The sequence below is a fragment of the Oncorhynchus kisutch genome, linkage group LG10 (genome assembly GCF_002021735.2).
Source record: "Oncorhynchus kisutch isolate 150728-3 linkage group LG10, Okis_V2, whole genome shotgun sequence".
Classification (NCBI taxonomy): domain Eukaryota; kingdom Metazoa; phylum Chordata; class Actinopteri; order Salmoniformes; family Salmonidae; genus Oncorhynchus; species Oncorhynchus kisutch.
This window is the reverse complement of record NC_034183.2, coordinates 38,103,925-38,130,825: the sequence shown is the minus strand read 5'-3', so window position 1 is coordinate 38,130,825 and position 26,901 is coordinate 38,103,925. Positions and strand designations below refer to the sequence as shown.

The 26,901-nt window shown below is 42.9% G+C and overlaps 1 protein-coding gene across 1 annotated transcript; it reads left to right on the top strand.

Annotated features, from left to right (window-relative positions):
* The first annotated feature begins 2,706 nt into the window (after positions 1–2,706).
* LOC109898121 (UPF0690 protein C1orf52 homolog) lies at positions 2,707–13,460 on the top strand. Its single transcript, XM_020492934.2, has 3 exons — positions 2,707–3,142; positions 10,745–10,958; positions 12,224–13,460. Exons 1-3 carry the CDS (start codon positions 2,834–2,836, stop codon positions 12,376–12,378), a joined length of 678 nt encoding a protein of 225 aa, XP_020348523.1. The 5' UTR covers positions 2,707–2,833; the 3' UTR covers positions 12,379–13,460.
* Positions 13,461–26,901: the final 13,441 nt, after the last annotated feature.

The window sequence follows — 26,901 nt, the reverse complement described above, 5'->3', positions numbered from 1 at the left end:
TTGATAATTGAAATCGTTTTACAACTGGATGGCCTTGGAAGATGAACATGAGAACAAATTATTCAGAAAATATTTAGGTGTATTTATTTTTCAAATCTTTGGGATTATGACCATGTGTTTTGCAAGTGCATGAGGTCTGAACATTTTCATAACATATAAATCACATTTAAATATGTTTATTTTCCTAGACCATCATGAAAAGTGGCATGATGGAAGCCCTACAATATTACGTTTTGCTAAATAGTGAGAACACTCGGGAGCAGGCAATGTTGAAAAGTAATCTTTTGTACTTTTCTTAAATGTCGTTTTTTGTAATTGACTAAAACGAGCAGACTGGAATATTAGGCTAGCCAAGACCAACAACATAAACAAACAAGATGTCCAAGGAGATGTCCAAGATGTCCAAACAACATAAACAAAAAAGATGTCCAAGGAGGCCGACTACAGGTAGCTACAGTACGTGTATGTAAAACATTTTATCACACAAGACATTTAGCTGGTTTAGCATAGCCTGTTTGTAACTCCGTGACTGGAGTTACAAACAGGCTATGCTAAACCAGCTAAATGTCTTGTGTGATGAAATGTTTTACATACACGTACTGTAGCTACCTGTAGTCGGCCTCCTTGGACATCGGGTCCTGACATCTCCCACTCTTCCACACCGAATAGCCTGAAGCCGCACAGGGCTCTTCTCTCAGGCTCCATTTCGCTACATTGGAGCATTGTGAACCATAGGTCGGGATTTTTGGCCTGGTTACAAGTACATTGAACAACACAGCAGCTTTCACCAATTTGTGGGCGTGGTCGAAAGGGAATGACATCATTTGACGTGAATATCGACTCACCTGAGATAAGAGACAAGTATAAAATGTACTCATTCAATCCATTGTTATGTTCACAATATAACATAACTATATTTATTAGATGGAGTCCTCTGTGTCAAGGGTCGGCAACAGGCCGCCCGCGGACCAAAACAGGCCCGCAAGTGATTATTTTTTGCCCACAAAAGAGTTTTGCAAAAACATATACACTGAACAAATATATAAAAGGCAACATAGATTTGACTGAGTTACAGTTCATATAAGGAAATCAATCAATTTAAATCAATTCATTAGGCCCTGATCTATGACTGGGAATACAGATATGCATCTGTTGGTCACAGATACCTTAACAAAAGGTAGGGACGTGGATCAGATAACCAGTCAGTATCTGGTGTGACCACCATTTGCTTCATGCAGCGCAACACATTTCCTTCGCATAGAGTTGATCATGCTGTTGATTGTGGCCTGTGGAATGTGGTCCCACTCCTCTTCAATGGCTATGCGAAGTTGCTGGATATTGGCAGAAACTGGAACACGCTGTCGTACCCGTCGATCCTGAGAATCCCAAATATGCTCAATGTCTGGTGAGTATGCAGGCCCAGGAAGAACTGGGACATTTTCAGCTTCCAGGAATTCTGTAGAGATCCTTGCGACATAGGGCTGTGCATTATCATGCTTAAACATGAGGTGATGGCAGCGGATGAATGGCACGACAATGGGCGTCAGGATCTTGTTATGGTATCTCTGTGCATTAAAATTGCCATCAATAAAATGCAATTGTGTTTGTTGTCCTCAGTTTATGCCTGCCCATAGCATAACCCCAGGCCACCGTGTGGCACTCTGTTCACAACGTTGGCATCAGCAAACCGCTTGCCCACAAAACGCCATAATAAACACCAAGCCGTCTGCCATCTGCCTGTTACAGTTGAAACCGGGATTCATACATGAAGAGCACACTTTCCAGCGTGCCAGTGGCCATCGAAGGTGAGCATTTGCCCACTGAAGTCGGTTACGACGGCAAACTGCAGTCAGGTCAAGACCCTGGGTGAGGATACTGAGCACTCAGATGAGCTTCCCTGTGACGGTTTCTGACAGTTTGTGCAGAAATTCCACGGTTGTGAAAACCCACAGTTTCATCAGTTGTCCGGGAGGCTGGTCTCAGACGATCCCGCGGGTGAAGAAGCCAGATGTGGCGGTCCACAGCTGTCGTGGTTACACGTAGTCTGCGGTTTTGAGGCCGGTTGGACATACTGCCAAATTCTCTAAAATTACATTGGTGGCGACTTATGGTAGAGAAATGAACATTCTGTTATCTGGCAACAGTTCTGGTGGACATTCCTGCAGTCACCTTTCCAATTGCACGCTCCCTCAAAACTTGAGACATCTGTGGCATTATGTTGTTACAAAACTGCTCATTTTAGAGTGGCCTTTTATTGTCCCCAACACAAGGTGCACCTGTGTAATGATCATGCTGTTAAACCAGCTTCTTGCCACACCTGTCACAGGTGGGTGTATTATCTTGGCAAATGAGAAATACTCACTAACAGGAATGTCAATAAATTTGTGAACAAAATGTGTTATTTCAGTTCATGAAACATGGGACCAACAGTCTATATGTTGTGTTTATATTTTTTATCAGTATATACTGTATACTATACGAATAATCTGTAGGTTAGGAGACACTCACACACACTGTATATTACAGCCCTGGTTTAAGAAATGAAAATACATTTTGATTATGGTAAATATACAATGTGGTTGTGCATTGAGCTTGAGGAAAATAACTGTTCACAAAGTTATGTTGAGTGTCTTGAAAAAAGGGACTACTGCTCCTTTAAGAAAATAGTTTTACGACAACTTTTTAGGGTATTACAAATTTTACGGCAATAGTGATTCAAAATGGAGTAACCAGCAAAATCATCAAGGTTGCTTGCTAATTAGCTAGGGCATTATATTCCTATCTCTAAAGTTAAATTCAACGTATTACTAGCTAATGTAATCCTTTCATCAGTATGGTTGATAAGAAGAAACCAGACTCTTTCCATTACTTCATGAGTTACGATGATCTGAGTGACAGTAGCGATAGTAACAGCAGCGATTCTGATGAACAGGGCCAGAAGAAATCGAGAGGAAAGGGGGAGGACGATGCTACTGGAAGCCACAACAAATCTCCCCAACACGGGACCAAGCGGGCGGTTAGTGGAGCTCCTCTACCCAAACCTGACGAGCTCTTCAAGTCGGTTGCCAAGCCATCCTTCCTGTACAACCCATTGAATAAACAGATAGATTGGGAGAGCCGCGCCGTGAAAGCTCCCGAAGAGGTACTGTAAAAAATACGAATCTAGCTAGCATTCCGTTGCTATGTAACTAGCCAGTTAATTCCAACAGCGATACAACAATATAGCAGCTACTGCTAGTAGCTAACGTTAGTGTAGTGTTACATTAGCCAGTGAAACACCACTGTACTGTATTCTACCAGCTAGATAACGTTCGTTTTACAAGCAAGTTAAACTACAGTGTTGGCACAGGTTTAGAGAGAAATAGTAATTATTTTTGTAGACACTCCACCATGGTTCCTTGGACAAAGGCTGCTATGAGGAAAATGAATGGCGGTTTTGGGAGAAAAGCAGAAAATAATGTCTGTGGTAATCACAGGCTATGATCTTATACGTTTTGTTCTGTGAGAACCTTCATCAGCTAACGTCATTTTTTGTGATTTTTTAAAGAATGTGTGGTAATAAAAAACATAAATCACAAAAGTTTCATAATTCATAATGGTCTCGTTAACTGACCTCTTATCTCATATAACAACACGTATACGACCTCCTAAATCTGTATTAACCTTGGACTTAATTTTCGGCGTTTATTCCCAAACCCTGTTTTTTTTGCCATAGGGATGGCTGAACAAACCAGAGTTTATTTATTTCCGTGTTTTAGGACTACAAATTGGAGAGTTCTTCTTTGCTATATTGGCGATCACACAATTTTATGTGCATTCCGCCACCTACAGTGCGGGATGGAAACAGGATTCCCACAAATGCAATTAAATACCAAAACTATCAAACTAACAGTAAATAAACTAAATCAAACTTTTTCTGTTAATCTCATCCCAACAAAGGCTGAAGGGGAACCTGGGAGGTCTGGTCTTCTGGCGCAAGTAACCCTTGCAAGTCTTCAGATTTAAAATCATTAAGTCCCAAAAACATTTATTGGCGCTCCGGTACTGCTTGCCATGCGGAAGTAGAGAGAACAGTCTATGACTAGGGTGGCTTGGGTCTTTGACAATTTTTTAGGGCTGTACAGTTTGTAACTGTGGCCATGAACGCCACAAAATCCACAGGGTACCTTTTGACTTGCAGCTACGCTATGGTGCATCACTTGTTTTCTCAATTCTTTTAATCCCCTCTACATAGGAGATTTGATTGACCGCTCTAATGTTTGCCACCTCAATCTCCTTCACCCTTACAGGGCACTCCAGGAACTTGGGATCATGATCCCCACCACAATTGCAACACCGTCGTTCTTCTACACACCGTTCTTCAATATACTCTCTCCATCTGCACACACACTATCCTTTACAATTCTTACACTGCAATGGTTTGGGGACGAAAGCTCTTACAGCGTATCTTGCATAACAAAGCTTCACATGCGTAGGTATTTGCTCCTTATCAAAAAACAACAGGACTGACAGACTTTCTTATTTTTCTCCATTCACCCAGCGGGTCAGACGCCAGGCACCAACCACACCAGGAATTCTCTTCAGGGATTCAACCTGAACATCCGTCTTCAACCCTGAGATGACTCCTCTGACTGGTGCTCTACTAAGTTCAAAACACACCACCTGTTGTCTGGATTCTCACTGCAACCTTCCTCTGTTCTTCGGAAATACAATTAATCCAAATAAGACCACTCCTGGTAACTATGACCGACTACTTTTCCGAGCGCATACTTCACCATTTTCGACACCTCAAACGAGTCTCCCACATATGCTTTCTTACTCAGCAAATGCATCCCAACAAGAAATGATTATCATTATCATTCATACAAGTATCCTCCACTCCAATTTTAGACACTTTCCTTTTTGTTCCAGTTTTTCGATACTACTGGTGTCCATTCAGAACTTTCGTCTTCACCAACTTTGCTTGACGCGCTGCTTGATTCAAACTCATCATCCACTTCCGCTAACTTTCCACGACTCGTCAACTGGCAAGCTCTATTCCAGGGATTTTCAAGCTTTACTTGACTGCCAGCTCATCTGCTATAATGGCTAGCAGATTGTAACGGCTAATGTGATGCTCCATTAGTGTTACAGGATAGGTACTGTTTGGCGTAGCAGAGAATTTTCGACCAAGCTGAACTTGACGATACCATCTTTGTTCTCGATTCGGCCAAACATGTATCTTTTCAAATATCAGGTGGTTTGTTCGAATTTAGAAAATGCCCCGTTTATTAAAATAAATGTTTTACTCTATGAAGCAATCCAACAATGTGTATTCCTCCATTTGTGGACTAAGTGAAATGCTTTTCCCAACAATGCAAAGAAAAAATAATAGTAGAAAAGTAAAACACGTAATAATAAATACATCAGTATATACAAGGGGTACCAGTACCGAGTAGATGTGCAGGGGTAGGAGGTAATTGAAGTAGATTTGTACATTTAACTAGGAATAAAGTGACAGGTAGTAACAATGTATGTGATGAGTTAAGGTCAAAGAAGATAGCCAAATAGCTACCCAGACTAACTATTTAACTAACTCGTTAGCAGTCTTATGACTTGGGGGTAGAAGCTTTTCAGGGTCTTGTTGGATCCAGTCTTCGTACATCTGTATTGCTTGCTGTATGGTAGCAGAGAGAACTGTCTATGACTTGGGTGTCTGGAGTCTTTTACAATTGTTAGGGCCTTCCTCTGCCTGGTATAGAGGTCTTGGATGGCAGAGGGTTCGACCCAGTGATATATAGGGCAGTATACACTACCCTCTGTACTGCCTTGCGGTCAGATGCCAAGCGGTTGCCATACCAAGTGGTGATGCAGCCAGCCAAGATGCTCTTAATGGTGCAGCTGTAGAACTTTTTGAGGATCTGATGGCCCATGCCAAATCTTTTCTGCTTCCTGAGGAGGGAAATGTGTTGTCATGCCATTTTCACGACTGTGTTGGTGTGTTTGGACCTTGATAGATCCCTTAGTGATGTGGACACTGAGGAACTTGAAGCTCTTGACCCGCTCCACTACAGCCCCATCGATCTTAATGGGGGCGTACTCAGCCCTCCGTTTCCTGTAGTCCACACTGCCAGGTCTATGACCTCCTCCCTATAGGCTATCACGGCGTCGGGGATCAGACCTTCCACCGTTGTTTCATCTGCATACTTAATGATGGCGTTGGAGTCAAGCATTGACACACAGTCATGGGTGAACAGGGAATACAGGAGGGGACTGAGCACACACCCCTGAGGGGTCCCCATGTTGAGGGTCAGCGTGGTGGATGTTGTTGCCTTTCCTCACCACGAGGGGGCGTCCCATCAGGAAGTCCAGGATCCAGTTGCAGAGGGGGGTGTTCAGTCCCAGGGTCCTTAGCTTAGTGATCTTAGAGGGCACTATGGTGTTGAATGCTGAGCTGTAGTCAATGAATAGCATTCTCACGTAGGCGTTCCTTCTGTCTAAGTGGGAAAGGGACATGTGGAGTGCAACAGTAGCGGTGCATGGGTGAAATCACTGGAGGAGCCAAGCCAGAAATAAATAAGCCGCATTACAACCTGTTGTGATAATTGTGTTTGCTCTATACCGTTAGTTCATTTGCCTTGCGACCATGATATATAGACCTAAGGCCGAGACACAAAGAAAACAGTGGCAGAATAGATTAAACCACACCTTTGTTTCATCACAATACCGGATGGCAACCTCTGTCCGGTGAAGTCCACAAAGCATATTGCATGGAACAAACAGTTACATAACCTACAGTTACATAACCTGCAAGTTGTTTTTTTCCTGACATTTTCAGACTACTAAATAACTATTGATTTCGAACCACAGTTAGCGCAAGTCACAAAGAAAACAGGAGCTACCTCCACTATTCCATCACCATTTCAACTTTAACATTTCAACATCATTAAATCACCTATGCTTATTAGTCTACAGTGACAACTAAAATAAAATAAAAAACAATTTAGTCCAATCAACTTAAGCTAAAGATGAGGTAGCTGTCCATGGTTCTGATTTGTGTGTTTGCGTGCGTTCTTGACTCTGTCATACAGTACAAGCTTTTAGTTTTTGCTATCCTAAGATTCCTGGCTAAAATGCTCCCTCGCTAGCCTAATTTACTTTCATTGGCCTGCATCATCTAGTTAACATTGGCCTTCTACATGTTGAACTTCCATCCTTTCAGTTCTGGTGCACAATGTTTGAATTTATGGTTGGATCAGAATTGCCGTTATACTCATTGGCCAGTATGGAGAATTAAGTAAAACCACAAGGCTAATTTAGGAAAGGGTCCATTTTAGCTCGCTAGCAACCGGAGGAACATAACAATATGCAACAATTCAAGTTGTTTCTGTCAATTGCGTATTTCTCTTAATGCGATGTGATCAGAGTGAAGCCAAATCCAAACTGGCTTCACTTGACACTTTTTTTGGTGCGCTAGGACTATTCACGCTGATTGCACTTGACACTTTTTTTGGTGCGCTAGGACTATTCACGCTGATTGGCTATTTTATACAAGGGAGGCAAAATGCTCTCTGGCTTCAATGTCATACTCTTTATGACCAGATAGCATCAGATAATGGCCTACGGAGACAGGGTTGCCGTTTCTGTGAGATACATTCAGCCTCATTATGAAAACACAGACAATAAATTATATATATATATTTTATTTCTAGGTACATTTTTTTGGGGGGGGGGGGGGGCTTGGCATCCATGAATATACGCCACTGGAGTGCAATAGAGATTACGTCATCTGTGGATCTGTTAGGGCGAATGGGAGTGGGTCCAAGGTGTCTGGGATGATGGTGTTGATGTGAGCCTTGACCAACCTTTCAAAGCAATTCATGGCTACAGATGTGAGTGCTACAGGGATAGTCATTTAAACAGGTTACTTTGGCGTTCTTGGGAACAAGATCTTCTCTCATTGATCGAGACACTTTGGGGTGGACCCACCTGTCTCAATCAATGAGAGAAGATTTTAAATGGACAAGATGGCGGCGTACATATTGTTGGATTACTTCATGGAGCAAAACATTTCATTTTTTAAATAAAGGAGCATTTTCTAAATTCAAAAGAACCACCTGCAGCTGGAGCAGATCATTTTGATTTGACACAGACATTTTAGAAGATAAATGTTTGGCCAAGGGATCTTAACCGTTAATCGGTTTTAGATGCTGAAGATATATTTGACCGGTCATGCTTTAGTGGGAATTAATTTTCTCGACTGTATTTTCATTAGTCGTCATGTACCTTATTTATCACACGCACAAAGCATACAGAAACTAGTTTGAGGATCGGAATAGCCTTTCACCTGAGAGCAGCTCCTCAAAGCTAGTACTAGAGTGAAATGTGTTTTTTATAAACCCAGTCATTGTGCAACAAATTCTAAATGCAGTCGCGTGTTAACCTCTTTTGATGACCACAATTTTAAAAATAGCTATTTTTATTTCTCAGTTTCAACTCGTAATTAACGCGCGCCCGCCATTCGAGTGCATAAGCTATAGTCGGCAGGCTATCAGTTCATCACCCACCACATTACCACGGCTGAGGCAGTATCATTCTTTGAAACCTGAACGTTTGACTTCAAATAATGAGGTATGTCTTACCTTGCTTCAAAGTAGCTTAGCAAAAATCCAACCATAAAAATGTGGATTACTCATGCCAATTACCAGCATTTCTCTCCTATTCGTTTTCATATCAACTTTTTTTATATCAACAAGCCAATGGCACAATCCTAGTCATATTAGCAGCACATCCTAGTTGTTGCTATTAGATTCAGCCTCTTTTTTTCTAAATTGCTGATAGTAATTTTAATCTCTGTCAGATATGAAACCGCTCGCATTAAGTGCACTGTTTAGAACAGTGTTTTCCTGCGAATTGCATTTTGGTAAATGTTTGAAAAAGGAGGTTTGATGAGCTGCTTCATTACAGCAGTTGTGTGTCCAATAATAGGCTTTAGCCTTTTGAGCGTTAGACGATAGGCTTGCTATTGTTGCTCGTTTTCATTCAAATTAATATCTTAATGAAAATGTCCATTCCTTGTATTACATGGATAGTATTTTCTGTTAGTCATGTCATTTGACAGTTTGGAAAATGTTCTGCTCTTTATTGCCCAGTTAATGAGGGTTGGTTAGTCAATTTGCACCCCTAGGTTGGCCAAATCGAGAACGATGATCGTATCGCCAAAAAGTGTTTTTGATGCTAGTGGTTGTATTAATTTGGGATCTTTCGCATCCCACAACTGTCCCAGACTGTTTGGAATATTTATTCCTCGCAAAGAATGAAATAAGTCAACTTTTGTACTATGGATGATAGTAGATTGACATAGGCTAGTGCTTTTTCTGTTTGTTAGGCTACTCATCTTGTTGGCTGACGAAAAGTAAATGTGGACAGTTCTTCCAATATCTTCAATATGCGCCTCGGAATTGGATAAGGTTGCACGCAGTTGCGTCCTCGACATGTGTCTTCACTTGTAGCCTGTGAGAAAGACCCAGTCACGTGATGGAGAGCCATGTGAGTGAGAGATGCTTCTGAATACGCAGCACTCAGCGAGAAGGGAATTATAATTATTATATTGTAACTGGCCACAAAAGGCATGGATTGTTTTAGGGTATGTTATGGCCACACGAAGGGGATGCCACCGGGAAATTCAAGGCAATATCAAGTGCTTGTCAAATTGTGAATGAGAGACTGATGAAGTGTGTACAGCCTGCACCAAAAAAAGCAGAGCTCATGCCTTTTCAACTGACTTTTTTCAAATCATTAGTCGCATCATATAGCCTTACAATGTATTACAAATCAAACACATAGCCCAACATTTGTTGAACAACTAAAGTTACATTAACAACTCTAAATTAAGCATATAGGAGTACCTGTTTCTTTGTTAACAGGCTCGACACAGAATAGCCGCATGTGCGTTTGGAGAAAATATCCTTTCTATTTTATTCAGCTTTGTTCAATTGAATTCTTCATTAAATAAAATAATGCCACGGAATTCTAATCAAATATTTTCTGCTAATTGAACTAGTGTAGCCTACAGCCAAATGGCATAGCCAGATCAGGACCTAATTTCAGGACAACTCCGAGTATGGTGTTCTGTTCTTCTGAAATAGACAACATTTTCTTTAATATCATGTTTATTTAGACCTGTCTAAAATAAATAATGGATGTATTGTGAAGATGTAGTCTATATTACATGGATTTATTAGACTTTTTAAAATGTAGATGTTCCAAAGGTCTCCATCAGTGGCTTGTAGGCCAGGAAGCCAGGAGATGCTAAATATTTGTTTATTAACAATCAATAACCGTGCAACCGGCAATTATTTGCTTTGACAATCACCAGCTGATGAGATTTCGTGACCGCCACAGCCCTAGAACCGGCACACCTGGCACAGATCATACAACGCTCAGTCGCTTAGGTCACTCGCTTTGCCCATTCTAACATTCAATCAAACAGTAACTGAATGTCTCGATGCCTGTCTACCTGCATTATATAGCAAGCCACGGCCACGTGATTCACTGTCTGTAGGCGCAAACTATTTTTTGTGAATGGGGTTTACCTAATAAACTGGCCACTTGGTGTATATGTTTTGTCACATACACCGGATAGGTGTTGTATTATAACCCCATGCATTGTAAACCGTACCCTTAAGGCACAGATGAATAGGGGAACACTTTTTGTTTTTTTTAAGTAAAAGGGGAGTTGATTATGAGTATCTTTTGCCTGCAGCCTGCCAAGGAGTTCAAGATGTGGAAGACAAATGCGGTGCCCCCTCCTCAGAGTTACGCCACAGAAACGGAGAAGCCCAAGAAGGGAGCTCCCCCAGGTATGGACATGGCCATAAAGTGGTCCAACATCTACGAGGATAACGGAGAAGACGCTCCACAGCCTCACATGGGCAACGCTGTCTTCCTGCCCACAGAGGAACAGCCATCAGATTCAGGTAGGGGGAAACAATATCTGTATGACTGACCAGGGTCTGCCTGCTTAGTATAGGCAAAAATACTGATAACTAACCCAAGATTTATCATTGGTGTTCTTTCAAATTGGAGCAAATGAAGAAAAATGGGCAGAAACGAGCAAGAACTAGCAAGATCCTATTGGTGCGTTTTATTATGTATTTGCATATTTCTGTTAGGGAGCGCCTACTGAAACACACTCACTCAGCATACCAGGTGATGCACACTCACTCACACAAAAGTCACTCATACACACTCAAAGCCAATGCTGCTTTCCCATCTCGTAGAGACATTGAACCACTGGTCACTTCCCGTTTGGTCACTGTATCCCCGACCATAGCTTATTCTAATATTTCTACTACTCTAAATTGTATTTAGTTGTATGGTTTATACACATCATGTATTTATATACTGGATTGTGAGTGTGCAAAGCTGTCAAGGCAAAGGGTGGCTACTTTGAAATATAAAATATATTTCGATTTTTCGGTTACTACATGATTCCATGTGTTATTTCATAGTTTTGTCTTCACTATTATTCTTCAATATAGAAAAAATAACTCTTGAATGACTAGGTGTGTCAACTTTTGACTGGTGCTGTATGCATAATTGCGTTTTGATACTGCTACAGTGCTATTTGGGTTGTTAATTGGATTCTTTCCCGCCATTCTTAATCTTGCTTTTTGTTGTATTATTCGTACAATTGTAATTGTTTGACATCCGACTGCCTTGTTAGGAGTTAGTTATTCATTGCACTGCTATAACACCTGCTAAACTGTGTATGCGACCCAATAAACTTACATTCGCCCTTGCACTCCTAAGCAATGCAATTTTTAAAAAACTTTTAGAAAGGGTCAAGTAAGTATTTAGCGGCGACGTTCTAAACGGATGCTTCAGATTTATAGCCCCTGTGATTTGTCTGGGTTTCCCCTTTTGTCTGTGGTATAGCTTCCATCTTATTTGGTACTACCTGAGGTACACTGTACAAGTTCATACAGCTGCCAACATACCATCTTTAACTCTGTTGTATCTGCTTATCTGCCTGGATTCTATATCTATGCCTGCACATCTCTCAATGACTTTCATATAGAAAATAATGACTCTCTCCCGCTCTGATAAACAGTAACTTGATATTTATAGCAGGGGGGGAAATCGGTGCTGGTTAGGCAAGACTTAAGCACAGTAGGTGGCTATGCAATCTCAGGTCATTTCTGAATTACAATTCTGACGTACTGTTTTCTCCCTGTTGTAGACGAGGACGGAGACAAGGCATCCGTGTCAGCAAAAAAGAGGAGGGTAGAGAGCTTCCAACAGAAGGAGAAGAGGAAGCGGGATCTGGGCCAGGCCACATCTGACAAGAGTTTCGTAGAGGAAGAGAAGAGGATTCTCAGGCAGAACGCGGACTGAGGCCTAGATCTGGTTGAAACCTGGGCTTTGATTTGGGTTTTGATCCAAAGTCTGGGTGCACTAACCCTCAGGGACTGTCCTACAGCTTTCCCCCTCAGACACCCTCACACTACTCTTCTCCCGTGTCCAGCCCCTGTTTATGTGAATGGTCCAGTGCTCGTCTACCCAGTACACATGATATAGATGTTATTGTTATTGAAACATTTGAACTGTTATTTGTAATCCCTTGGTATATCTTTGACGCGCATATTATCCAGACACTAGTGGAAAACGCATTTATTCCTGAGTTTGTGTGTCTGTAGGTATTGTCCAATGTTTTCGTTGTAAATAGACAACTACCTGACCTACATATTATTGGCTTGATTTGGATGAATATCTTTGAACTGCTTTGGGGGAAATCAAAAATGGGTTCATTTGGATAATTTTGAATAGCAAGAAATGTACGGTAAAGACATTGCATTATTAGTGTGTCTGTTGGCGAGAACATTGATTGCGGTCAAGAAAGACTGCAGTTGATAGACTGATTGAAACCAAGTGGATAACTTTTCATTTACATAAAATATCCACCCGATGGCGCCATTGGGCCACATTTGGTACACAACCTTTTCACTGGAGGGAAAGGCTCATTTGCAGTAGTAGTAACTTATGTTGCCGTGTCTTTTACTGCGTCTGTACAATATGTATACAGTTAACCACACACTGACAGTTTAATGTCAGTTTTTTAGTACATTCCCTTGTCACACACAACTGATGCAATAAAGGGAATGTTAATGACTTGTTGATTAGCTTTCATTCTTTAGCTTGACCAAAGAAGTCTACTGTACATTGACGCGAACGCTAAATGGTCAATCAAGCATAAGTGTAATGAACAAAGCAAAATGTTGAGTGAGACACCAGGGGGGAGCAAGGTGACGTTCAAGGTGCCATATTGTGAAACGAGTGTGAAAAGAGTCACTTGGAACATTTTACCACATGCTGTACTGGCAGTGTACTTCAGATAAGTAAAGGATGTTTCACGTGGCTGGAAACACCTGTGAAATGATTCCGTCTGTTAAACATTACTTAAACTCTTGTTCTGTTTTTTAAATTGTATTTCCTTAGCCCTCAAGTGCTTTATAGCTAGTAATTTGCAATTAAACTATACCATGCTAGTATGGACATACTTTTTATGAATAGATGATTCCTATTATCATACATTGTTCATATTCTGCATTTCATTCTAAGGTTTAACATCACTTGGGTGTATTTGATATTTTGTAACCAGTTTTTTTTTTTGAGAAGGTGACAAGCATGAAATGTGCATTTCCTATTCTGAAATGTACAGTAGTCAATGGAGCAAATATAATGGGTGATTTAGCCCTGGGGGGGGGGGGAAATGTTTCTTAACTGCAACAGTTCTGTGATCAGAGGAATTCCTGCCATATCGGTCATCGACCGCTCATCTGAAATACTGGTAAATATGCTTTTGATCATATTCCTGTTCCAGGTATGTGCCTGGCCTTCCCTGAAATGTGTACCAGATCCAGCTCTGGAGCAGGAGACTGATAAATCAACCATATTTGCGGTTGGTGTAACTCTTCTCCCCTGACTCGGTGGATGACCAGCAAGGTAACATCCATCAATGTTCAAGATAGTGAATGCCTCGCACAAGACGTGGGTTTTGCAATGTAATGTGGAAATTCACATGTACGATGGGGAGGAAGGAAAGAATGCCTGTCAGCAATGCATAAGCCATATACAGTCCATGACCGTCTCACTGGTGGGGAAGGCTAATTTGCTCTAGTGGTACAGTGCCTTCAGAAAGTAAGTATTACCTCTTGACTTATTCAGCAGTGCGAGGCATTGGACAACTTTCCTGGTCTTCGTGGTTGAATCTGTCTTTGAAATTCACTGCTCGACTGAGGGCCATTACAGATAATTGTATGTGTGGGATACAGAGAGGTCATTAAAAAAAATGTTTAACAGTATTATTGCACACACAGTTAGTCACACAACTTATTATGTGTCTTTGTTAAGCACATTTTTACTCTCGGAACTTGTTTAGGGTTGCCATAACAAAGGGGTTGAATACTTACTGACTCGACATTTCAGCTTTAAATGTTTTATTAATAAGTAAAAATGTCCTAAAACAATTCCAATTTGACTAAATGGGCTATTGTGTGTAGGCCAGTGACAATCTTAATTTAATCCATTTTAAATTCAGACTAACAACATCATTTGGATAAAGTCCAGCGGTATGAATACTTTCTGAAGGCACTGTATATTTGGTTAATTTAGCAGACGCTCTTATCAAATCAAATTTATTTATATAGCCCTTCGTACATCAGCTGATATCTCAAAGTGCTGTACAGAAACCCAGCCTAAAACCCCAAACAGCAAGCAATGCAGGTGTAGAAGCACGGTGGCTAGGAAAAACTCCCTAGAAAGGCCAATACCTAGGAAGAAACCTAGAGAGGAACCAGGCTATGTGGGGTGGCCAGTCCTCTTCTGGCTGTGCCGGGTGGAGATTATAACAGAACATGGCCAAGATGTTCAAATGTTCATAAATGACCAGCATGGTCAAATAATAATAAGGCAGAACAGTTGAAACTGGAGCAGCAGCACAGTCAGGTGGAAGTTGAAACTGGAGCAGCAGCATGGCCAGGTGGACTGGGGACAGCAAGGAGTCATCATGTCAGGTAGTCCTGGGGCATGGTCCTAGGGCTCAGGTCAGTTGAAACTGGAACAGCAGCATGGCCAGGTGGACTGGGGACAGCAAGGAGTCATCATGTCAGGTAGTCCTGGGGCATGGTCCTAGGGCTCAGGTCCTCCGAGAGAGAAAGAAAGAGAGAAGGAGAGAATTAGAGAACACACACTTAGATTCACACAGGACACCGAATAGGACAGGAGAAGTACTCCAGATATAACAAACTGACCCCAGCCCCCCGACACATAAACTACTGCAGCATAAATACTGGAGGCTGAGACAGGAGGGGTCAGGAGACACTGTGGCCCCATCCGAGGACACCCCCGGACAGGGCCAAACAGGAAGGATATAACCCCACCCACTTTGCCAAAGCACAGCCCCCACACCACTAGAGGGATATCTTCAACCACCAACTTACCATCCTGAGACAAGGCTGAGTATAGCCCACAAAGATCTCTGCCACGGCACAACCCAAGGGGGGGGCGCCAACCCAGACAGGATGACCACAACAGTGAATCAACCCACTCAGGTGACGCACCCCCTCCAGGGACGGCATGAGAGAGCCCCAGCAAGCCAGTGACTCAGCCCCTGTAATAGGGTTAGAGGCAGAGAATCCCAGTGGAAAGAGGGGAACCGGCCAGGCAGGTTCGTTGCTCCAGAGCCTTTCCGTTCACCTTCCCACTCCTGGGCCAGACTACACTCAATCATATGACCCACTGAAGAGATGAGTCTTCAGTAAAGACTTAAAGGTTGAGACCGAGTTTGCGTCTCTGACATGGGTAGGCAGACCGTTCCATAAAAATGGAGCTCTATAGGAGAAAGCCCTGCCTCCAGCTGTTTGCTTAGAAATTCTAGGGACAATTAGGAGGCCTGCGTCTTGTGACCGTAGCGTACGTGTAGGTATGTACGGCAGGACCAAATCAGAGAGATAGGTAGGAGCAAGCCCATGTAATGCTTTGTAGGTTAGCAGTAAAACCTTGAAATCAGCCCTTGCTTTGACAGGAAGCCAGTGTAGAGAGGCTAGCACTGGAGTAATATGATCAAATTTTTGGGTTCTAGTCAGGATTCTAGCAGCCGTATTTAGCACTAACTGAAGTTTATTTCGTGCTTTATCCGGGTAGCCGGAAAATAGAGCATTGCAGTAGTCTAACCTAGAAGTGACAAAAGCATGGATACATTTTTCTGCATCATTTTTGGACAGAAAGTTTCTGATTTTTGCAATGTTACGTAGATGGAAAAAAGCTGTCCTTGAAATGGTCTTGATATGTTCTTCAAAAGAGAGATCAGGGTCCAGAGTAACGCCGAGGTCCTTCACAGTTTTATTTGAGACGACTGTACAACCATTAAGATTAATTGTCAGATTCAACAGAAGATCTCTTTGTTTCTTGGGACCTAGAACAAGCATCTCTGTTTTGTCCGAGTTTAATAGTAGAAAGTTTGCAGCCATCCACTTCCTTATGTCTGAAACACATGCTTCTAGCGAGGGCAATTTTGGGGCTTCACCATGTTTCATTGAAATGTACAGCTGTGTGTCATCCGCATAGCAGTGAAAGTTTACATTATGTTTTCGAATAACATCCCCAAGAGGTAAAATATATAGTGAAAACAATAGTGGTCCTAAAACGGAACCTTGAGGAACACCGAAATTTACAGTTGATTTGTCAGAGGACAAACCATTCACAGAGACAAACTGATATCTTTCCGACAGATAAGATCTAAACCAGGCCAGAACATGTCCGTGTAGACCAATTTGGGTTTCCAATCTCTCCAAAAGAATGTGGTGATCGATGGTATCAAAAGCAGCACTAAGGTCTAGGAGCACGAGGACAGATGCAGAGCCTCGGTCCGATGCCATTAAAATGTCATTTACCACCTTCACAAGTGCCGTCTCAGTGCTATGATGGGGTCTAAAACCAGACTGAAGCATTTCTTATACATTGTTTGTCTTCAGGAAGGCAGTGAGTTGCTGCGCAACAGCCTTCTCTAAAATTTTTGAGAGGAATGGAAGATTCGATATAGGCCGATAGTTTTTTATATTTTCTGGGTCAAGGTTTGGCTTTTTCAAGAGAGGCTTTATTACTGCCACTTTTAGTGAGTTTGGTACACATCCAGTGGATAGAGAGCCGTTTATAATGTTCAACATAGGAGGGCCAAGCACCGGAAGCAGCTCTTTCAGTAGTTTAGTTGGAATAGGGTCCAGTATGCAGCTTGAAGGTTTAGAGGCCATGATTATTTTCATCATTGTGTCAAGAGATATAGTACTAAAACACTTGAGCATCTCTCTTGATCCTAGGTCCTGGCAGAGTTGTGCAGACTCAGGACAACTGAGGTTTGGAGGAATACGCAGGTTTAAAGAGGAGTCCGTAATTTGCTTTCTAATAATCATAATCTTTTCCTCAAAGAAGTTCATGAATTTATCACTGCTAAAGTGAAAGTCATCCTCTCTTGGGGAATGCTGCTTTTTAGTTAGCTTTGCGACAGTATTAAAAAGGAATTTCGGATTGTTCTTATTTTCCTCAATTAAGTTAGAAAAATAGGATGATCGAGCAGCAGTAAGGGCTCTACGGTACTGCACGGTACCGTCCTTCCAAGCTAGTCGGAAGACTTCCAGTTTGGTGTGGCACCATTTCCGTTCCAATTTTCTGGAAGCTTGCTTCAGAGCTCGGGTATTTTCTGTGTACCAGGGAGCTAGTTTCTTATGAGACATTTTTTTAGTTTTTAGGGGTGCAACTGCATCTAGGGTATTGCGCAAGGTTAAATTGAGATCCTCAGTTAGGTGGTTAACTGATTTTTGTCCTCTGGCGTCCTTGGGTAGGCAGAGGGAGTCTGGAAGGGCATCAAGGAATCTTTGTGTTGTCTGTGAATTTATAGCACGACTTTTGATGTTCCTTGGTTGGGGTCTAAGCAGATTATTTGTTGCAATTGCAAACGTAATAAAATGGTGGTCCGATAGTCCAGGATTATGAGGAAAAACATTAAGATCCACCACATTTATTCCATGGGACAAAACTAGGTCCAGCGTATGACTGTGACAGTGAGTGGGTCCAGAGACATGTTGGACAAAACCCACTGAGTCGATGATGGCTCCGAAAGCCTTTTGGAGTGGGTCTGTGGACTTTTCCATGTGAATATTAAAGTCACCAAAGATTAGAATATTATCTGCTATGACTACAAGGTCCGATAGGAATTCAGGGAACTCAGTGAGAAACGCTGTATATGGCCCAGGAGGCCTGTAAACAGTAGCTATAAAAAGTGATTGAGTAGGCTGCATAGATTTCATGACTAGAAGCTCAAAAGACGAAAATGTCTTTTTTTTTTTGTAAATTGAAATTTGCTATCGTAAATGTTAGCAACACCTCCACCTTTGCGGGATGCACGGGGGATATGGTCACTAGTGTAGCCAGGAGGTGAGGCCTCATTTAAAACAGTAAATTCATCAGGCTTAAGCCATGTTTCAGTCAGGCCAATCACATCAAGATTATGATCAGTGATTAGTTCATTGACTATAATTGCCTTTGAAGTAAGGGATCTAACATTAAGTAGCCCTATTTTGAGATGTGAGGTATCATGATCTCTTTCAGTAATGACAGGAATGGAGGTGGTCTTTATCCTAGTGAGATTGCTAAGGCGAACACCGCCATGTTTAGTTTTGCCCAACCTAGGTCGAGGCACAGACACGGTCTCAATGGTGATAGCTGAGCTGACTACACTGACTGTGCTAATGGCAGACTCCACTATGCTGGCAGGCTGGCTAACAGCCTGCTGCCTGGCCTGCACCCTATTTCATTGTGGAGCTAGAGGAGTTAGAGCCCTGTCTATGTTGGTAGATAAGATGAGAGCACCCCTCCAGCTAGGATGGAGTCCGTCACTCCTCAGCAGGTCAGGCTTGGTCCTGTTTGTGGGTGAGTCCCAGAAAGAGGGCCAATTATCTACAAATTCTAACTTTTGGGAGGGGCAGAAAACAGTTTTCAACCAGCGATTGAGTTGTGAGACTCTGCTGTAGAGCTCATCACTCCCCCTAACTGGGAGGGGGCCAGAGACAATTACTCGATGCCGACACATCTTTCTAGCTGATATGCACGCAGAAGCTATGTTGTGCTTGGTGATTTCTGACTGTTTCATCCTAACATCGTTGGTGCCGACGTGGATAACAATATCTCTATACTCTCTACACTCGCCAGTTTTAGCTTTAGCCAGCACCATCTTCAGATTAGCCTTAACGTCGGTAGCCCTGCCCCCGGGTAAACAGTGTATGATCGCTGGTAGTGCCATCAGACTGTTTATAAAACAAATTACAGCTCTTGAAAGTATCTTGTTACAAAATACATTGGAGTGTAGTTCAGCCCAATGTAATTAAATGTACAAAATACTCTTAAGTAATTGAAACACTGCCAATCGGTCTACATAACATTTTCTTTCCAAATGATATACTGTCTATACACACCACCTACTTATACTCTGGATTCTGACACATGCTCAGCTCACTCTAATATATTTACTCTAGGTTGTTGATTGGACCCATTCTGTCATTTCTTGATTTGTGATTATTTGTGTATTTGAAAGATTAGTGGAATCTGTGTGAACAGGTGGTCACGTGTCAGGTGACAGAGGAATGGATGAGACTGAGGCAGGAATTCCTTTAACCATAAAGTGGTATATTTACTGAGTAGTCTGTCCTGCATCACAAAGGAAACAAATAACATGTATCCAATCAAATTCATAATCAAAGATCAAATCATATCATTCATTATTAACATAAAAGTTAGGGAGTTCAACAGTCCAGTTCATTAAGAAGTCAATAGTAATCATCCGTGAGTCATTTAGGCTCGTAACTAGTTATCATAAATTATGAAAGAATACAAACAGTGAATGGTTATACAATCTATAATCCCCATTATCAAAGTCAATCAGTTAGCAAACAATGACGTTTCTCATTTCACTCTTTCAATTGTCTTCATGTGTACATATAATTAATTTCAATACATATGAACCATATCGATTGCATAATTGGCCTATGAGGATCCGTAGGGCCGTGATCATTGACAATTCACATTACACAATATGTTTGAAGCGTGCGCTCCAAGCCACGCTCCGCGGTAATAACTATAAACAATAACTGAATGGCCCACTCTCCCGATCGCCACAGATAATTCAGATGAAAGGTAAGAGTCGGTGGATTCATGGACGCCCAGAACTTCTGGATCAGATGGAGTTAAGGAAGAGAAAGCAGCGAGATCAGGCGATGGCAATTTCCTCCTTTTATGGAGTTGAGATCTGTCGGACATTTCGACCTGACCTAATTAAAACTCCCCTGGCCCAGCTGAGTAAATGGCAATGCATTAAAGGATTATTCCACCAACTCCATGGGCCTTTTCTACAGCCACCCCGGAAATTTGTTAAATTCCACACTCCTCAAAAAAGGCTCATTGCTCCCCGTCCTCTGTCATCTCAGGGAGAAGAATTAGTCGGGCAACTGGCCAGATATCCGGTTCTTCACCTGGATCTCCACTGATCTAACACGACCATCAGTCCCAGGCATGGTCTTAGTTATACGGCCCACCGGCCAGGAGGCTCGAGGCAGCTGAGGGTCCACCATCATTACTACTTGACCAGTTTCCAGGCCGGCCATTTCGCTCCGCCATTTCCCTCTGTGCTGTAGACTTGGTAGGTAATCCTGAATGAATCGGGCCCAAAAATGGTCAGCTAAGATTTGGCTGTGTCGCCACCGGCGTCTGCCTACGAGGTTGGTATCAGCATACATGGCTTGAGGAAGTGACGCATCTCGGCGTCCCATCAAGAGCATATTTGGTGTAACCGGATCGGGGTCAGCGATGTCTGCAGAGAGATATCCCAAGGGTTTGGAGTTCAGAATCCCTTCCACCTCTATCAGGACGGTCCTCAAGACAGTTTCAGTGACAGTTTGGTCCCCCAGGACGACTCGTAAGGCCGTCTTTACAGATTTGATCTCTCGCTCCTCCGCCCTTGCTGTCTCTGCCTGGCCGGTTCCCCTCTTTCCACTGGGATTCTCTGCCTCTAACCCTATTACAGGGGCTGAGTCACTGGCTTGCTGGGGCTCTCTCATGCTGTCCCTGGAGGGGGTGCGTCACCTGAGTGGGTTGATTCACTGTTGTGGTCATCCTGTCTGGGTTGGCCCCCCCCCCCCCTTGGGTTGTGCCGTGGCGGAGATCTTTGTGGGCTATACTCAGCCTTGTCTCAGGATGGTAAGTTGGTGGTTGAAGATATCCCTCTAGTGGTGTGGGGGCTGTGCTTTGGCAAAGTGGGTGGGGTTATATCCTTCCTGTTTGGCCCTGTCCGGGGGTGTCCTCGGATGGGGCCACAGTGTCTCCTGACCCCTCCTGTCTCAGCCTCCAGTATTTATGCTGCAGTAGTTTATGTGTCGGGGGGCTGGGGTCAGTTTGTTATATCTGGAGTACTTCTCCTGTCCTATTCGGTGTCCTGTGTGAATCTAAGTGTGCGTTCTCTAATTCTCTCCTTCTCTCTTTCTTTCTCTCTCTCGGAGGACCTGAGCCCTAGGACCATGCCCCAGGACTACCTGACATGATGACTCCTTGCTGTCCCCAGTCCACCTGGCCATGCTGCTGTTCCAGTTTCAACTGACCTGAGCCCTAGGACCATGCCCCAGGACTACCTGACATGATGACTCCTTGCTGTCCCCAGTCTACCTGGCCATGCTGCTGCTCCAGTTTCAACTTCCACCTGACTGTGCTGCTGCTCTAGTTTCAACTGTTCTGCCTTATTATTATTCGACCATGCTGGTCATTTATGAACATTGAACATCTTGACCATGTTCTGTTATAATCTCCACCCGGCACAGCCAGAAGAGGACTGGCCACCCCACATAGCCTGGTTCCTCTCTAGGTTTCTTCCTAGGTATTGGCCTTTCTAGGGAGTTTTTCCTAGCCACTGTGCTTCTCCACCTGCATTGCTTGCTGTTTGGGGTTTTAGGCTGGGTTTCTGTACAGCACTTTGAGATATCAGCTGATGTACGAAGGGCTATATAAATAAATTTGATTTGATTTGATTTGATCCTATTTGATCTCTCGCTCCCATGTTCCTCCAAAAAGAGGAATAGATGATTCCTATTATCATACATTGTTCATATTCTGCATTTCATTCTAAGGTTTAACATCACTTGGGTGTATTTGATATTTTGTAACCAGTTTTTTTTTTTGAGAAGGTGACAAGCATGAAATGTGCATTTCCTATTCTGAAATGTACAGTAGTCAATGGAGCAAATATAATGGGTGATTTAGCCCTGGGGGGGGGGGGGGAAATGTTTCTTAACTGCAACAGTTCTGTGATCAGAGGAATTCCTGCCATATCGGTCATCGACCGCTCATCTGAAATACTGGTAAATATGCTTTTGATCATATTCCTGTTCCAGGTATGTGCCTGGCCTTCCCTGAAATGTGTACCAGATCCAGCTCTGGAGCAGGAGACTGATAAATCAACCATATTTGCGGTTGGTGTAACTCTTCTCCCCTGACTCGGTGGATGACCAGCAAGGTAACATCCATCAATGTTCAAGATAGTGAATGCCTCGCACAAGACGTGGGTTTTGCAATGTAATGTGGAAATTCACATGTACGATGGGGAGGAAGGAAAGAATGCCTGTCAGCAATGCATAAGCCATATACAGTCCATGACCGTCTCACTGGTGGGGAAGGCTAATTTGCTCTAGTGGTACAGTGCCTTCAGAAAGTAAGTATTACCTCTTGACTTATTCAGCAGTGCGAGGCATTGGACAACTTTCCTGGTCTTCGTGGTTGAATCTGTCTTTGAAATTCACTGCTCGACTGAGGGCCATTACAGATAATTGTATGTGTGGGATACAGAGAGGTCATTAAAAAAAATGTTTAACAGTATTATTGCACACACAGTTAGTCACACAACTTATTATGTGTCTTTGTTAAGCACATTTTTACTCTCGGAACTTGTTTAGGGTTGCCATAACAAAGGGGTTGAATACTTACTGACTCGACATTTCAGCTTTAAATGTTTTATTAATAAGTAAAAATGTCCTAAAACAATTCCAATTTGACTAAATGGGCTATTGTGTGTAGGCCAGTGACAATCTTAATTTAATCCATTTTAAATTCAGACTAACAACATCATTTGGATAAAGTCCAGCGGTATGAATACTTTCTGAAGGCACTGTATATTTGGTTAATTTAGCAGACGCTCTTATCAAATCAAATTTATTTATATAGCCCTTCGTACATCAGCTGATATCTCAAAGTGCTGTACAGAAACCCAGCCTAAAACCCCAAACAGCAAGCAATGCAGGTGTAGAAGCACGGTGGCTAGGAAAAACTCCCTAGAAAGGCCAATACCTAGGAAGAAACCTAGAGAGGAACCAGGCTATGTGGGGTGGCCAGTCCTCTTCTGGCTGTGCCGGGTGGAGATTATAACAGAACATGGCCAAGATGTTCAAATGTTCATAAATGACCAGCATGGTCAAATAATAATAAGGCAGAACAGTTGAAACTGGAGCAGCAGCACAGTCAGGTGGAAGTTGAAACTGGAGCAGCAGCATGGCCAGGTGGACTGGGGACAGCAAGGAGTCATCATGTCAGGTAGTCCTGGGGCATGGTCCTAGGGCTCAGGTCAGTTGAAACTGGAACAGCAGCATGGCCAGGTGGACTGGGGACAGCAAGGAGTCATCATGTCAGGTAGTCCTGGGGCATGGTCCTAGGGCTCAGGTCCTCCGAGAGAGAAAGAAAGAGAGAAGGAGAGAATTAGAGAACACACACTTAGATTCACACAGGACACCGAATAGGACAGGAGAAGTACTCCAGATATAACAAACTGACCCCAGCCCCCCGACACATAAACTACTGCAGCATAAATACTGGAGGCTGAGACAGGAGGGGTCAGGAGACACTGTGGCCCCATCCGAGGACACCCCCGGACAGGGCCAAACAGGAAGGATATAACCCCACCCACTTTGCCAAAGCACAGCCCCCACACCACTAGAGGGATATCTTCAACCACCAACTTACCATCCTGAGACAAGGCTGAGTATAGCCCACAAAGATCTCTGCCACGGCACAACCCAAGGGGGGGGCGCCAACCCAGACAGGATGACCACAACAGTGAATCAACCCACTCAGGTGACGCACCCCCTCCAGGGACGGCATGAGAGAGCCCCAGCAAGCCAGTGACTCAGCCCCTGTAATAGGGTTAGAGGCAGAGAATCCCAGTGGAAAGAGGGGAACCGGCCAGGCAGGTTCGTTGCTCCAGAGCCTTTCCGTTCACCTTCCCACTCCTGGGCCAGACTACACTCAATCATATGACCCACTGAAGAGATGAGTCTTCAGTAAAGACTTAAAGGTTGAGACCGAGTTTGCGTCTCTGACATGGGTAGGCAGACCGTTCCATAAAAATGGAGCTCTATAGGAGAAAGCCCTGCCTCCAGCTGTTTGCTTAGAAATTCTAGGGACAATTAGGAGGCCTGCGTCTTGTGACCGTAGCGTACGTGTAGGTATGTACGGCAGGACCAAATCAGAGAGATAGGTAGGAGCAAGCCCATGTAATGCTTTGTAGGTTAGCAGTAAAACCTTGAAATCAGCCCTTGCTTTGACAGGAAGCCAGTGTAGAGAGGCTAGCACTGGAGTAATATGATCAAATTTTTGGGTTCTAGTCAGGATTCTAGCAGCCGTATTTAGCACTAACTGAAGTTTATTTCGTGCTTTATCCGGGTAGCCGGAAAATAGAGCATTGCAGTAGTCTAACCTAGAAGTGACAAAAGCATGGATACATTTTTCTGCATCATTTTTGGACAGAAAGTTTCTGATTTTTGCAATGTTACGTAGATGGAAAAAAGCTGTCCTTGAAATGGTCTTGATATGTTCTTCAAAAGAGAGATCAGGGTCCAGAGTAACGCCGAGGTCCTTCACAGTTTTATTTGAGACGACTGTACAACCATTAAGATTAATTGTCAGATTCAACAGAAGATCTCTTTGTTTCTTGGGACCTAGAACAAGCATCTCTGTTTTGTCCGAGTTTAATAGTAGAAAGTTTGCAGCCATCCACTTCCTTATGTCTGAAACACATGCTTCTAGCGAGGGCAATTTTGGGGCTTCACCATGTTTCATTGAAATGTACAGCTGTGTGTCATCCGCATAGCAGTGAAAGTTTACATTATGTTTTCGAATAACATCCCCAAGAGGTAAAATATATAGTGAAAACAATAGTGGTCCTAAAACGGAACCTTGAGGAACACCGAAATTTACAGTTGATTTGTCAGAGGACAAACCATTCACAGAGACAAACTGATATCTTTCCGACAGATAAGATCTAAACCAGGCCAGAACATGTCCGTGTAGACCAATTTGGGTTTCCAATCTCTCCAAAAGAATGTGGTGATCGATGGTATCAAAAGCAGCACTAAGGTCTAGGAGCACGAGGACAGATGCAGAGCCTCGGTCCGATGCCATTAAAATGTCATTTACCACCTTCACAAGTGCCGTCTCAGTGCTATGATGGGGTCTAAAACCAGACTGAAGCATTTCTTATACATTGTTTGTCTTCAGGAAGGCAGTGAGTTGCTGCGCAACAGCCTTCTCTAAAATTTTTGAGAGGAATGGAAGATTCGATATAGGCCGATAGTTTTTTATATTTTCTGGGTCAAGGTTTGGCTTTTTCAAGAGAGGCTTTATTACTGCCACTTTTAGTGAGTTTGGTACACATCCAGTGGATAGAGAGCCGTTTATAATGTTCAACATAGGAGGGCCAAGCACCGGAAGCAGCTCTTTCAGTAGTTTAGTTGGAATAGGGTCCAGTATGCAGCTTGAAGGTTTAGAGGCCATGATTATTTTCATCATTGTGTCAAGAGATATAGTACTAAAACACTTGAGCATCTCTCTTGATCCTAGGTCCTGGCAGAGTTGTGCAGACTCAGGACAACTGAGGTTTGGAGGAATACGCAGGTTTAAAGAGGAGTCCGTAATTTGCTTTCTAATAATCATAATCTTTTCCTCAAAGAAGTTCATGAATTTATCACTGCTAAAGTGAAAGTCATCCTCTCTTGGGGAATGCTGCTTTTTAGTTAGCTTTGCGACAGTATTAAAAAGGAATTTCGGATTGTTCTTATTTTCCTCAATTAAGTTAGAAAAATAGGATGATCGAGCAGCAGTAAGGGCTCTACGGTACTGCACGGTACCGTCCTTCCAAGCTAGTCGGAAGACTTCCAGTTTGGTGTGGCACCATTTCCGTTCCAATTTTCTGGAAGCTTGCTTCAGAGCTCGGGTATTTTCTGTGTACCAGGGAGCTAGTTTCTTATGAGACATTTTTTTAGTTTTTAGGGGTGCAACTGCATCTAGGGTATTGCGCAAGGTTAAATTGAGATCCTCAGTTAGGTGGTTAACTGATTTTTGTCCTCTGGCGTCCTTGGGTAGGCAGAGGGAGTCTGGAAGGGCATCAAGGAATCTTTGTGTTGTCTGTGAATTTATAGCACGACTTTTGATGTTCCTTGGTTGGGGTCTAAGCAGATTATTTGTTGCAATTGCAAACGTAATAAAATGGTGGTCCGATAGTCCAGGATTATGAGGAAAAACATTAAGATCCACCACATTTATTCCATGGGACAAAACTAGGTCCAGCGTATGACTGTGACAGTGAGTGGGTCCAGAGACATGTTGGACAAAACCCACTGAGTCGATGATGGCTCCGAAAGCCTTTTGGAGTGGGTCTGTGGACTTTTCCATGTGAATATTAAAGTCACCAAAGATTAGAATATTATCTGCTATGACTACAAGGTCCGATAGGAATTCAGGGAACTCAGTGAGAAACGCTGTATATGGCCCAGGAGGCCT